Consider the following 14,792-nt stretch of genomic DNA (forward strand, 5'->3'; position numbering starts at 1 on the left):
CTATGCGCATTTGCTTGTATGTGTATGACAGTGAGTAATTCTGACTGTGTGTGTGTTTGGGGGCCAGGGAGTCCACATTCCTGAGCAGTCTGCTTTTTATTAGCTGTCATTTTGAGAAACCTACATCGCACCTTGTCAGCAAGCTTCTCTCGGTACTCCATCTTTGTATCTCCTCCTATTAATAGGCCTTGTATCATCCGCTCACCACTTCCACCAACACCCTTTTCTACCACTCAGATGTTACATGTTACAAGGCAGGAGTGAAATAAAAATGCATTATATACTTCACGTAAATTAAAAAAAGGCCTATAAATCTCCCCCAGGAATGTGATGCAAAAGATCTCCGGATTGGTGGGGAATAGGGCGGCAGAGTTAAGGTGGAGCTGAGCTGAGCACCCAGCCAGTGCAGGTCAAAGCCCACATCTTTGGATCTACGAAATGACCAAGTTACAAAATGGAACAAAAGTCAGTACAGTGGGAATCAACAGAACTCACATTTTTGTCACTGTTTCCTGTATATTTAGCTTATAACAAGGTCATTTAGCTTATTTCTGCATTAACAGTGAATTATATATCAGAACCTATACACAAATTTTACATAAGCACACCAGATGAGTCATTGTGGAGTTCAAATGTATTTACCCTTTAGATATAATACATTCACATATTGTCCAGTGTAGCTCAGCGTTGCGCTCTATGCAGCCTGAGATTGGCTCCAGGGCCCCACATGACCCTTCCCAGGATAATCAGGTAGAAAATGGTCTAATGTTATGTGTCCTGATAATATCACATATTGGCAAAATGAGAAAGTGCTGGTCAAACTGGACAAAAATGTTCCAAATTGAGATCATAAAAACACTAATTCACCAAACTATTGGGGAAAGCTTTCAGTTTCTATCAAAATTCGGATGACGGAACAGTCATTTGTAATCCTGGCTTCATTACAGGGACACACAGACTATTATCACTGATATAAACAGAAAACACGCTCTAAAAATAGTCCCACCAAGGCTAACCATTAATGTAGAAGAAACCATTACTGTGTAAGATTGCGAAGCATTACTAAAAGCAATTTCATTTTTGCAAATTACATATTCAGCAGGTAAACAATGGATTATGTATGCACAAACACACATATGTATTTCATATTTATGTTCATTAAAACACCTATGAATAACGATAGTATTCCTGCGTGAATGCCAAATCTATGTTAAAGTACGACATTTAAACAAGTAATACGGTAACTTAATAGCGTCATGAAAAAGTCACAAGTCAACCAGGGAACTAGCAATAGTTAATACTATGCAAACTGTCCTGGCACTGAAACACAGAGTTCAACTTGTAGTTAAATCACACTCCCCAGAGCTGGGTAAAGCGATCCTCGACGTTCTGCATTTCGAACGTCACTACTGCGTAACAGAAACTGCGCATGCGTACATATAGACTACCGGCCACTATCAATCGATCAGAGAGAGGAAGATGGCGGTGAATCGAGCCTGAGAAGAGAGATCGATCACCGAATCACTCGATTGAACGAAACAAACGGCGTGGGAGTACAGATATATAAAAAAAAACATCCTATCGACATCTGGAAGCGTCTTTTCCCAGTTACTGAGATATTACCAGGTACGTATAAATAGTCTCCAGTACGCACTAATAAATATCCAGAGGGGGACAGGGCTTAAAGGACGAATTTTGGGACGCAGGCCTCTGCACGCCCGCCATCTTGCCTCTCCGAATCTGGCTTGACTAGGCACGGTGAATTAATCCCGGATAGAGTGAATATAGGGATAGAGGATACATAATCAATACGCTGCATCGTCAACCAAATACTCCTTGGAAGAAATGTTGATATGTCTTTTCTGTTTCGTGCCCGATTCAGTTAGCATGCCGAATTTTGCTTTAGAGTATTTTGCTAGTTATTCACATAAATAGTTCTGTAGTTCCACCGCCCTCTCCTGATTGCCACGCTAGTCTGTAGCTAGGTAGCTAAATGATGTTTCTCTTCTGCATCAAGATAAATTCGTACAACACTAATTAAACTAATCATTGAGCAAACTGATACCCTACGATTAAAATGTTTGTGTGTCGCATTGTTTCTTTAATTTTATTCACAGATAATGCAGTTGTAATGTATCTACTGCAACTACATAAACATGAATCTACTTTTATGAAACTTTACGTATTTATCATTAGAATGTCTGTTATATAGCTGGAAACTTTACACAACTAATTAGATATAGGGGGAGAAAAAAACACCTTTCCGCAGGCCATGTGGAACAGAAAAAAACAGTTTTGCGCAAGGTAAACACACGTTTTAGGTACTGCTACAGTACACAGATTGTGTTAGATTGGATTATTATGCATGTTAATGAGTAATATAAAAATAATTTGTCTAAGTGTCATTTGTTAAATAAACAAAGGAACAATGAGGAAAATGCAAAACAGTCATATCCTTTCACATACTGCTGACAAGTGGTCATGTTTGCCTAATGTTTATTTTATAATAAACCTTAAGTTATGCATCTCTCCCAGCCAGTGGTGTCTTGCGGGGTGGGCATTCTGTTAATATTGTATAATTGCATTCTGATTCTGATAATTACATAAACAAACGTCTCCACTGTCTGAGATGCATTTCTGGCAGTTTTTAGGCGGGTATTTTTTGTGGTGCATTTACGCCGTATACCCGACACCTCGAGTTTGTGGCTTTTTCCTCACCAGAAGTGACATATATGTCCTTTCAATTAAAAATATCCTCTGTTTAGTGGCTTAAACTAGAAGCACATTCCTGCTCTACAGTATAATCTGTTTTGTGATTCTTCTGCTCAGGGGATTTCCCATTCTGCTCTTTGAGCAGGTCGACTGCTGTTGCCTTTGCGGTCTCCTGCCTTTGTGATGGACTTCCCCTGGCACAGTGGGAAGGTTTTAGAGCAGCTGAACCATCAGCGCCAGCAAGGGCTGCTGTGTGATTGTACCTTCGTGGTGGACGGCGTGGACTTCAAAGCCCACAAGGCCGTGCTGGCTGCCTGTAGCGCCTACTTTCGCACGCTTTTCCTGGACCAGAAGGATGTTGTGCACTTGGACATCAGCAATGCCGCAGGTGCGCTTTCTGTTCGCCCCCCTTCCTTCCTTTAAGTGTTTCATTATGAATGACCTCTCTGCCATCCACCGTAGGTCTGGGGCAGATTCTGGAGTTCATGTACACAGCCAAGTTGAGTCTGGGCCCTCAGAATGTGGAGGACGTGCTGGCTGTAGCCACCTTCCTGCAGATGCAGGAGATCGTCAATGCCTGCTCTGCCTACCGTTCCTTTGCAATCCCAGGGTCACACCAAGCTACCAGTATGTATGGAGCAGATCATATGCACCTGTAATACGTGCTGTGCTACATTGAATTTGGCTGTGTTTCTGACATTGGAAAAAATAACGCGTGCAGTGTTTGTAATATCCATTCATGCATCCATCTTCCAGTTGTTTGTTTAGTATAAGGAGCCTGGAGCCTATTTCAGGCAGCATAGGTCACAAGGCAGGAAACACCCTGGGTGGGATGCTAGTCTGTCACGCTCACATACTTTCAAACACTGCGTGCAATTTATAGATGCCAGTTTACCTGCCTGCATGTCTTTGGACTGTACAAGCAAACCATAGTTACCTGTAAGAGACCTACTCAATACAGGTAGAACATTCAAACTCTAATAACAAAGATGGGAGACGGAATTCAAATGCCCAGCCCAGGAGATGTGAGCCAACTGTGCTACTGACTGAACCGCCGTACTGCATTGGTGTGAACAATGATTGCTCTGTTTGTTGGTGCAAGCAACACAACAGGGCAAATAAAGTTTCTTTCTCTACCTACCTAACCTGTGTTACTGGCCTTATAGTCAAAACGAGGCTCTAATCAGAGACAGAATCATTTTAATGATCACATGATTGTGGTCGGTGGAATTTGCGTTCAGTACTGCATGGCAGGTAAGCTGAAATCAACATTGTCCACAGCAATAAACTCAGGCACATTTCAATATCACGTTAGACATCAGACATTGAAAATTCCAACTAGTGCAACAGACAGTCTTCACATAATATTCTAATTGGCCCAATAAATAAATAAATATATCAATCAGTGATAAAAATAAACATGTGACTTAATTGCTCTAAAACAGTGTTTCCCAACCCGGTGCTCGGAGACTCCTAGACAGTCCACATTTTGGTCTCTCCCAGCTCCCAACACAACCGTACCAGGTATTTGGTGTTCTTGATTGGCTGGGAGCTAGGAGGGAGTGTCTGGGGTCCCAAACACTGGCCAAAAAAAAAAAAAACAGTTGTAGGCCCTGTTATATAATCTCCTTTCCTAGAAGCAGACAGAGCTGAGGAGCTGGACCCTCCGGAGACAGCGTTGCAGGGGGAGGTGGCCAGTACCCGACGTGACGGATCCAGGCAGGAGGTCCTAGGGAGCAGCACGGACGACTTCAAGGCCTCCACAAGCGAGAGCAGCCCCGCCACACACACCCCGCCCTTGGATCATGGGTCCCCAGAGGATGAGCCCGCCAAGCCCCAGGACCCTCCCGCTGAAGCCTCCTCACCACGACAGCCTAGCCAGCCCCCCCAGCGGAGAGGAACCCGCACCTCATCTCGCAGGCTGGTGGACGCTGAAGAGAAGGAGGCAGAGGCAGTCAAAGAAGTCCCAGAATTTCAGGATGACCCCAGCGACGCCGATTACGCACCCAGTCAGTTTCTCATTTTTCCTCTGTGCCTAAGCGCATGTGTATCTGCGTGTGATGGAGTCTGGATATATATCCATGTCGTTTTTACAGAAATCCCATTCAGGTCTGTAACAGAGAGATCGTGCATCAGTACTCGCCGAAGTCGGGCCAAGAGGTCAGCCCAGCACTCCCTCCCGCAGGGTAAACGCCATGCCACCTCTCACCTGTTTGTTTGGGTTTAAATAGCATCATTCAAATTATAGTTAAAGTCAACACATTTTGCAGATTCACTATATATGTAATTTCAATGAGGCAGAACATTATGACCACTCCCATATAAAGCAAATAAATTTGACTGTCTCATAAAAATGACATATGTTAAGGTCTGCGATATATTAGATGATAAGATAACTTTGGGTACCACACGGGATAGCCTTTGTTCACATCTCGTTCTCCTTCACGAGTGTTGTCTGCCAGATATCCTGTCGGCAGCTTGTTGTGATTTTCCCTCCTCGGTTCACTATCAGTAGGTACTCATTAGGGCTTCTTAATCTTTGTTAATCTATGCTGGCACACCACTATTTCAGCTTATTCCTGGGTTTTATGACACGGATGATAGTGTATATTTATACGCAAACACAGTGTTGGGAAGGTCACTTTTAAAATGTAATTCCGGATTCCAAATTACTAGTTACCCTGTTAAAAACATAACAAGTAATGTAATTATTTTGATTACTTCATCAAAGTAATTTAACTTATTACATTTGATTACTATTTGATTACTTTCCTAACAAATGGCTACATTAGGCAATAAAGCAGAAATGTCCCAAAGACTTAAGGGTGACCTGCCTTGTCTGGAAATATGCTACAAGAGGGCATTTCTGCATGGTGAAAAGATGCAAAGCCGCAAAAATAACGTTATATTTTACATATGAGGTTTTCACCAAATATAATATATCTGGATGTGTAACCCCTTTGTAGTCAGCAACATTTTGGTTAGTAATTGTAATTTAATTACATATGTTTTTATAGAAACTGTAACGAATTAGGGTTATGTTGCACTTTGGTTACGTTTCGCTATTACATATAGCTAGTTACTCCCCAACACTGCACACACATACAGTATGACATCATTTTGAATATTTGCCTTTTTAGCTTCTTATTCATATATATTTCTCTTGTGCATCTCCACTGCAGATTCTGACTCGGGTGAGGGGATGAAAGTGACAAGAGAGCAGGAGGAGGATGTGGAAGTGGACCAGGATGAGGGGGGAGAGGAAGAGGGCGACGAGGGGGAGGAGATGGAAGGAGGGGATACTGCGGGGGAAGAGGCCGGGAGTGATGGGAAGCCACTGCGTTCGGGGCCTTTTACAGACCGCAGCGAATCCCGAGTGTATGGCTCTATCACCCACAAGTGCGAGGTGAGGAGCCCCGACCATTTGTGTGCAGATTGTGTGTTTATCTGTGAGTTCCTGAGCATGCATTTTGCTCTGTAACAGTCTGTTCGTCTTTGCCTGTTTTTCCTCGTGAGTGTTGGTATTCACATCTGGCCAGAAATGTACAGTATGTGTTTGTTGCTTGAAATGAAGGTTTGTCAGTATGCATTTTGGTTGCATAACTCATTTGGGTGATTTAATTCACTATCCGCTGGTTTTGTTTTAGAATATGTGTGAAAGTGTGTGTTGGCTGATATGTGTGTTGTGTTTTATTTCGCTTGTTGGTCATTTTTCTAGGACTGTGGGAAGAAGTTTACACACACTGGGAACTTTAAGAGGCACATCCGCATCCATACAGGCGAGAAACCGTTCAGCTGTCGGGACTGTCAGAAGGCTTTCTCTGATCCGGCGGCCTGCAAGGCCCATGAGAAGACGCACAGGTTAGTGCCTGTTTGCATATGTCACTTAGTTTTTTTGAATGTGTTTTATACAAATTGAGTCTGGATACGGAATGTCCCCTTTATCGAATGGTTATGGCTGGATTGGCTCAGTCCTGTGAAGCCGTACAGCTGCACGGCATGCGGTAAGAGCTACCGGCAGATCAGCCTGCTGAACCTCCATCGCAAACGGCACACGGGCGAGGCGCGCTACAGCTGCGAGGATTGTGGCAAGCTCTTCACCACCTCGGGTAACCTGAAGCGTCATCAGCTGGTGCACAGTGGAGAGAAACCCTACCATTGTGACTACTGCGAGCGGGCCTTCTCCGACCCCACCGCCAAGATGCGTCACCTAGAGACTCATGACACTGACAAGGGCCACCGGTGTCCCCACTGCGATAAGCGCTTCAACCAGGTGAGGTCACCACACGCCTGACTGCTGCCTCTGTGGAATCTGAACACCACGTTTGTTTTTTAGGCTCTTCCAAACACTTTTTCTTTCATCTCCCACTAACCATGAACACTATTATTCAAAATTGTGGAAACCCTTCCAACTTTTACAAATTGCAGAACTTTATTCAACTGTTGCTCCAGTTAGTCATTTAATCGTCCAACGTATGATATTTGTAACATTCTTTTATTGTAAACATTACAATATTCGGGTAGTGATTTTTAAAGCATGATGCCAAAAATGCTAGATGTCTTCACAATTTGGGCCACTGCTGTACTCCTTCCCTGTGATATGTGAGTGGCCCAGCTAGCACACAGGGTCCAAATGGCTCCATCTGCCCTCCCAGGAGAAGAGGTGTGAATAGACAGCTGACCAACTGACACATCTCCCAACACCTGATCTGTTCTACCTTTGTTGTATTTACTGTCCCCACCTGGAAACCTTCTTTGGGTGCTTTTCGGGTGTACCAGGTGCTATACTTTTGCTACTTCAAGACAGCATCAAAAGTATGGAACTTCAAGGTGTTGGTTTTCCACTGGCGTAAGAACTAGTTCCAGCACTGAATAACATCACAAAGGCGAGGCAGGTTATTTTGTACTGAAATCGAAAAATGGTATTTTATATTATATAACAGGGCTGGACGATGTACATGTTATACACATACAATTCTTGCATTGCTAGTCAGCTAGATTTTTGTTTTATTTGAATTCTGTGTGGACATTATAACACAGGCAGTTTAAGTTTCACTAATTTGTATCTGTTCTTTTGATCAGATCATTTATTTATCTTTTTTTTACTTAATCGTTGTTTTCCGAGTTCATTACTTTTTTTTTCAAGATTGCGGTTGTATTGCGAGGCAGGCTATGTGCATAACTAATCGACAAAGAAACCATTTAAAGTCTCACCCCAAAGTACTGAAGTACCAAAGAAGTACCTCAGCTGGTTTGGTACTGGAACTTTGGGTGCTGGAACTTGATCGGAAGTCAATGGAAAAGCGAAAATACCAAAAGTACTGTACTTTGTGCAGTGGAAAAGCGCTGTTTGAGTCCACTTCTAGAGGGCTCACTGGAGTGTTTGTTTCCTGTCCAGAAGTGGTTTTTCAGAAGTGGTCTCCTCTCCTCTGGCACTGGCAGGGATGCTGTAAAATCCTGTTATATTCTGTGTTCCTACAGTTGGGGAACCTGAAGGCCCACCTAAAGATCCACATCACAGATGGGCCCCTGAAGTGCAAAGAATGCGGGAAGCAGTTCACCACCTCAGGTATGAGGCGTTCCAAAAGGGGGCGTGTGGACGATGGGGCTGGATTCGTCACTGTGTGGTCTGTGCAGGTAACCTGAAGAGACACTTGCGAGTGCACAGCGGTGAGAAGCCCTACACCTGCATGCACTGTCAGAGGGCTTTTGCCGACCCTGGGGCACTGCAGAGGCATGTCCGCATCCACACGGGTGAGCTTAGCACCGCGTGCAGAGCCTGAGCCTGCCTACTGCCCGACAGAGACGCTGATACAATCAGCACAGTTGCTTATAGCTATTTGCCAACACACATTATTCCCGTGCTGTGTCACTCCTCATTTTCATATAGGGGTTGTGGAATACAGTAATATGGAAATGTAGCTGCAACATCTAGAATGTTTAGTTATTTTAAAGTACAGACACTCCTCTACTCACGAATTTTCATCTTACGAACTTTCAGACATACGAACGAAGAAAAAATTGTTAGTTGGGCTCCCGCTTTCTGAACGCAACATCAGTTTTTTCTTCTACGCACCAATTCCGCCTAGTACGACTCTAGCCACTACTGCCACATCACAGCAGCGTAGGGTGCGTACTCCCAGCATCCTACTTCTTTGTACTTGGGTATGCCCTTAAAATGACGTTGAATAACGACTTATGAACATTTTCAAGTTATGAACGGCCGTTCCGAATGTATCTCGTTCGTAAGTAGAGGAGCGCTCTGTATATTTTACATCTGTAGATGTTGGATTGTCATTTAAATGCTATTGATGTGTTGAGTTGGCCACATTTTTCAGATCACAATGGAGATGTGTACTTTGCAGTTTTTAAACATGATTATAGTATACAGTGATGTAGCTGTATAGTTTGCATTCACGGTCCATTCTCTGGGTGCCTAAAGTGTCTCCGTTCACGTGTGATTTCTAGGAGAAAAGCCTTGTCAGTGCCTCATTTGTGGCAAAGGCTTCACCCAGGCTAGCTCTCTAATCGCCCACGTCCGACAGCATACTGGAGAGAAGCCGTATGTCTGCGATCGATGTGGAAAAAGGTCAGTGGACGTCTCTAGAAAACACCTTTACAGCCTTCTGAGGTCCTGTTTGTCAGTCTGTCTTTTCTTCTTCTTGTTTAGGTTTGTCCAATCTAGTCAACTGGCTAATCACATCCGGCACCATGACAACATCCGACCTCATAAATGTCAGGTCTGCAACAAAGCCTTCGTCAACGTTGGAGACCTGTCGAAACACATCATTATCCACACAGGTAATTTTTATTTGTATATTCTGTACTCAAGCACGCAGTTCACATATAGTACGTCACAGTAATAAGTGTGCTCTAATAGGGCCGCACGATTCTGAAGAAAAAAAACAGGCTTAGAAATGACATCATGATTCTCTGTAACGATTTGTTTTTCTTAGATTTAAATGTTTATTGCGCTCATTAAACTGCAAACTGTGGCAAACACAGGTGCGGCATATCAACTTCTGACAACAGAAAGGAAACGCTGAACTGCCCATTCAGTTAGGGTAACCAAAACAGCCGTACCAGAATTTCCACTACCAAGAGTGCCAGTGGAGTACTTTTTTTGGTATTTTGGTACTTTGTGGTGGGACCTGAAATGCTTTCTTTGCCGAATGGTTATGCAAGTAGCCTGCCTCTGAAGCGCAATAAAACCACGGCCTTGAAAACAGTTGCGAACTCAGAAAATAACAATAAACGCGGTAAGAAATGAATAATAATAATTAAGAAAATAATAATGGATGCGCAGACAAATGAAGTGACCCAGGCTTTAACTGTGATCTGGTCAGAAGAACCAGAGATCTGGATAGCAGAAAAAGAAATAAAGTATTTTGTATAATATACTAGGGCAGCACGGTATTGGAAAATTTCCAAGTATAGCAATGTGGTTTTGTTGTAATAAATATTGGGGTATTTATATAACAAAAAAAAGGAGTTCAACATAAATTGCTCAAAAACCCATCTAGGAGTGATTTACATAGCAAGGATGAAAATGATTATACTGTCTCGGAGTACACATGCAGTACTCATGCAAAAGCAGTGGAGGCAAACTTTAAACTGATTTTTAAACATATCCTGGATCATTTTGAAAAAGAATAATAATTAAAATGGCAAAACCTGATCTTTTTTTTTCCTATGACAGAGTAAAAATGTTTTAGCGAAACTTAAACTCCTTGCGCTGTAATGTCCATATACAGAATTGAAAGTAAGAAAAGCCTGATCTTAATCTAGCTGACTGGCGAATTAAGAATTGCACATGCGTAACATGCGATGTTGGTATTAAAATTGCACATTGTCCAGCCCTATAATATATTACAGCCATTTTTCGAATTCAGTACAAAATACCCTCCCTTGTGCTGTGATATCATTCAGTGCTGGCACTGGTTTTTATGCTAATGGAAATCTAACACCTTGAAGTACCATACTTTTGGTATGTTCTTGAAGTACCATACTTTTGGTATGTTCTTGAAGTACCAAAAGTAAGGTACCTGGTGCGGTGGAACCGTTATAATTTAGAAATTAGATCGCATGGAGGTGTGCATTTTTTTTAATGATTCACTGTTCTAATACTCTAATTCTCATACTGTGCTGAAATCACAAATGTGAATCAAAGCAGCACGTTTCATGCAGAGCAATGGCCCTTTAAGGATACTATTCTCTGTAGTGAAGTACATGCCCCAGACTTTCTTTCATTTGCTTCCATTATTTTGTGCTGGGAAATCTGCCTGTTTTTCTATCATCACCTTGCTTTCTCCCTACTTCTTCTTTCTGTCCCTGCCGCTTTCCAGGTGAGAAGCCATTTCTGTGTGACAAGTGTGGGCGGGGCTTCAATCGCGTGGACAACCTGCGTTCCCACGTCAAGACAGTGCACCAGGGCAAGGCCGGCATGAAGCAGCTGGTGGTGGCTGGGGATGACAGCGATGAGGGCGGAGGACCAGGAAAGCTGCATGTCAGCTCTACGCCGCCCTCGGAGCTGGACGACAGCGAGGTCAACATAGTTACCGTCACCACTGATGACATCGTCACTCTAGCCACTGAGGCTCTTGCTGCCAGTGCTGTAGCTCAGTTGACAGGTCAGTAAGCTCTGCAAGAGGGGGGGTAAGATGGGAGCAGTTAGAGAATGAGACCAAAGGGAGACTCTCAATATACATATTTGACCGTACTTGTGATCTCGTGTATCCATTTTACATCATCCTCGGTTGCCGAAGACCAGTTTCAGTACTCAAGAACAGAAGTACAGAGGATGATAAAAATCCCTGGATGTCGTTCTTGCCCCCCCCCCCAATATCAAGGATTCATCGGTTGCATCCTCGCCAAACAAGACCAATCCCATGATTCACTGTGCCTAAAATTCTTTCTTGGGAGACAAGTCAGCAAGAGCAGCCTTGCCAAGGCGACAAGAACAATCTTTGCGTTCTTGGTACAGAGAAACACCCTAGCTTAACAGAGGCAACATTGGTAATGGAGATAGAAGATGATGAGAGAAAAATGAAGAGAGAAAGTGAATTTGTATCTATGAACTTCTGTAAATGACTGTATAAAATTTTGCTGCCTATATTCAGACTGTAGTGTTTATTAATATTTATAACGGTGTTTTGTTAGTGGTGCCTGTGGCAGCGTCGGTGTCAGCCGACGAGACGGAGGCCCTGAAAGCAGAGATCACCAAGGCTGTAGAGAGAGTGCAGGAGGCTGGTAGGACATGCTCAAACGTGCATGCACACATTTTCACTCAGGGGCACCTGCATACGTAGAAACTTATACAAGTATGTACATATTAATTTGATGATGCATTCATACATACTCATTCCGGTCTTTTATCTGTTACACCAACAGTGCATGCAAGTAGTAGAAAAGGAAATAAAGAAATATAAGATGAATGTATACGTTGAACCTCTGAAACAGATTTGCTGTGCATGTTAGGCTGCATTGCCAAAATTCTGACCTTACGGTGCCTGTTTTTTTTCTTACCTCTACCTGCAGACCCCAACACACAGATTCTGTACGCCTGCGACTCCTGTGGGGAGAAGTTCGCTGATGCCAGCTCGCTGGCACAGCATGTGCGCATCCACACCGCTCAAGCCCTCGTCATGTTCCAGGCGGACTCCGACTTCTACCAGCAGTACGGGGGTGCAGGTGCCTGGCAGGCTGCCGAGCAGGTCCTGCAGGGCGGCCAGCTGCTGTTCCGCACCAGGGAGGGCGAAGGGGAGGTGGAGGCAGGGGCCGATGAGGCTGCCCATGCCCAGGCTCAGGGGGAAGGTACAGAAGGGGCTCCGGGATCCGAGCCTGGGGTGCTGGCAGAGCCAGAGACTGTGGAGATGGAGTGTGCCCACCAGGAAGAGTGAAGTAGGACTGAATGTTCAGCATGCATTTGCAGAGAGAGTCAGGGGTATCGAAGACTGGCATGTTAACCGGTGCTGGCAGGCTTGCTGCCACATGAAAGCAGCTGCCATTTTTGTAATGGTTGGTAAAACGATATTTAGTCGTCATCTGTGCATCACAACATGTCAGTGTCATGCAACCCTCAGTTAAATGTGAATTAGGAATCAGAATTTAACTGTTGAGCTGTTTCCTTCCTTTATGGATTCCCAAGCTGCTTATTCCACCGTTTAATATATTTTTTTAGACGGCCGGTGATACGTGCACAGGTTGCCCCTAGCTTTGGTGAGTATGCGTTGTCTGTGTGACAGAGCCTTTGGTGGGCAGGCTGAGCCCCACCCTGCGGAGAAGTGAGGCCTACCACTGACTCTGTGTGGTGAAAGGAGATCTGTGTTTCATTGCTCTGAACCAAACCCCAATGCGAATAAAAAGAAAGATTAATTGAGATAAAGGTAGATGTTAAATCCATACCTTTAAATGGCCAAACAAGAAGTGATGCATTTGGAAATCCATGAACACAGTTTCTCTCTTTCAGTACTTTGACCATCAAACTTAAGTGTGCTTAATGCATTTTAAAGATTAAACCTTTACTTTTTAAAATCACCTGTTGTCACATAGAATGTTTAACTATTCTATGTCTGACAGATCATATTTTCCCAAAATAGCAGTTTTTGAATCACATTCAGGGTCCAATTTCCTGTGTGGGGAATCTGGAACTTTAAATTTAACCAGATTAAACAGAGCAAGTATGATGCTATGTATATTATTCAGATTCAGCAGTGATATTTTACATAAATAGTAGAATTTTATCTGGTATCTTCCACTAATTTGGAAAAAAGCAGTTTGGTCTATAAATTGATTTGTTTTGTAAATGTAAGCCAAGGTTGTGGTGTTGCTAGGTGGCTGTCCTGATGCTAAGGTACTTGAAGGTACCAGGAACCAGAACATGTTCGTGAAGGGATGCCTGTCAGTTGACACTTAACCCTTAATGCATAAATCAGAGAGGTATTAAGATACATGAATACCCTAAGGCAGATGTTCAAATGGACTCTTCCTTCCCCGCCCATTACACTGCCTGACAATTTATTGTATTAACAGTGCACTAAATAAATGCAGAATTGCACTTTTCTTTGGATGTATGGAATTTTCAGTTGTCACATAGAAGTATATCTCAGGATATGTCTAGAAGGTACCTGAGGGGTATATATCTGTAGTGCTCAAATATCCTTATGAAATGATAATAAAATAAATACATAGGTGTGAGTTATTCATTGTAAATATCATATGTGAATTGTGTTAGATGCTATGGTAATTCAGGAATGGATAAAACAATTTTCCAAATAAGAAAATTACATACTTCAACATTCAGGTTATTATATGCGGCTGTCCTGGGGCCTGAATCACAGAGCAGGATTTCTAGCTTAGCCTGATAACTTGTCAGATTTAAGGTACTGCAGTTTAAATGGACTTTATCTTTGTTCACTTACATTTAGCCCAGACTACCTTAAATCCGTGTGATACAGGCCCCTAATATTTAGGTTTTTTCTTTAACATAGCTGTGTAACTATGGTCCATTTGACCAGTGGCATAGGAGAGAGATCGATATTTTTATTGGGTGGGTGGGGAGGGAGGATGACTGAATCCAAATTAAATATTGGGGGTTACAATCCCCCCTCCCCCGGTTTCCTGCTCCCCTTGGCCACATGTGGTATGGCACAGGGTGGCTGTTGTGAGTCTGAAAATGTTCGCTCTCTGCCTGCTACTCTGTATCTCAATAAAATTTTAACTTTCCTAAGAATTAAAAGGTTTACTTTATTTCACAGTCATATCACTTTAAACTGAACATACATATTTGATCTGAAACAGAATCAGTGGTAACTTGGAAGCCTCAGCTAACAGTGCTGTCAGTTACTGGCGTACAGATGGGGGCGATTTCAGTGGATTAAATTCAGAAGTACTTCTGTGTATTATTGTTAGTTTTTATGTACCTTGTATTTCATATTAATCCATTATAATTAACTCTCTACTACACCAGCATCTTTCGTTCTTGTATTTCGTTCTTGGGTTATTCTTGAAACAGTTTTTTAAATGATATATTGGTATTTGTTTTATATATAAATCTAGACCTACTATTGTTGTTAAATACG

General features: G+C 42.9%; 1 protein-coding gene across 3 annotated transcripts; it reads left to right on the plus strand.

Moving 5' to 3' along the window:
- Positions 1-113: 113 nt before the first annotated feature.
- zbtb17 (zinc finger and BTB domain containing 17) lies at positions 114-14,775 on the plus strand. Of its 3 annotated transcripts, none has more exons than XM_048983841.1 (15): positions 114-1,626; positions 2,830-3,100; positions 3,175-3,339; positions 4,353-4,721; positions 4,809-4,898; positions 5,895-6,118; positions 6,431-6,573; positions 6,685-6,985; positions 8,194-8,281; positions 8,350-8,466; positions 9,181-9,301; positions 9,383-9,513; positions 11,058-11,342; positions 11,872-11,961; positions 12,250-14,775. In XM_048983841.1, the coding sequence occupies exons 2-15, from the start codon at positions 2,896-2,898 to the stop codon at positions 12,609-12,611; spliced, it is 2,691 nt and encodes an 896-aa protein (XP_048839798.1). In that variant the 5' UTR covers positions 114-1,626; positions 2,830-2,895; the 3' UTR covers positions 12,612-14,775. The 3 variants fall into 3 exon arrangements, with proteins under 3 accessions (XP_048839798.1, XP_048839795.1, XP_048839797.1); XM_048983838.1 differs by having other exon boundaries at positions 4,350-4,721; positions 12,250-14,774; XM_048983840.1 differs by having other exon boundaries at positions 2,858-3,100; positions 4,350-4,721; positions 12,250-14,774.
- The last annotated feature ends 17 nt before the right edge of the window (positions 14,776-14,792 follow it).

The sequence above is a fragment of the Brienomyrus brachyistius genome, chromosome 18 (genome assembly GCF_023856365.1).
Source record: "Brienomyrus brachyistius isolate T26 chromosome 18, BBRACH_0.4, whole genome shotgun sequence".
NCBI lineage: Eukaryota > Metazoa > Chordata > Actinopteri > Osteoglossiformes > Mormyridae > Brienomyrus > Brienomyrus brachyistius.

Excerpts from the sequence above, each read along its gene's own strand:
- zbtb17 (XM_048983838.1), top strand. The coding sequence starts at position 2,896 with ATGGACTTCCCCTGGCACAGTGGGAAGGTTTTAGAGCAGCTGAACCAT. Across the intron at positions 3,340-4,349 it reads AGGGTCACACCAAGCTACCA|AAGCAGACAGAGCTGAGGAG; the intron begins GTATGTATGGAG and ends CTCCTTTCCTAG. Across the intron at positions 4,899-5,894 it reads CCAGCACTCCCTCCCGCAGG|ATTCTGACTCGGGTGAGGGG; the intron begins GTAAACGCCATG and ends TCTCCACTGCAG.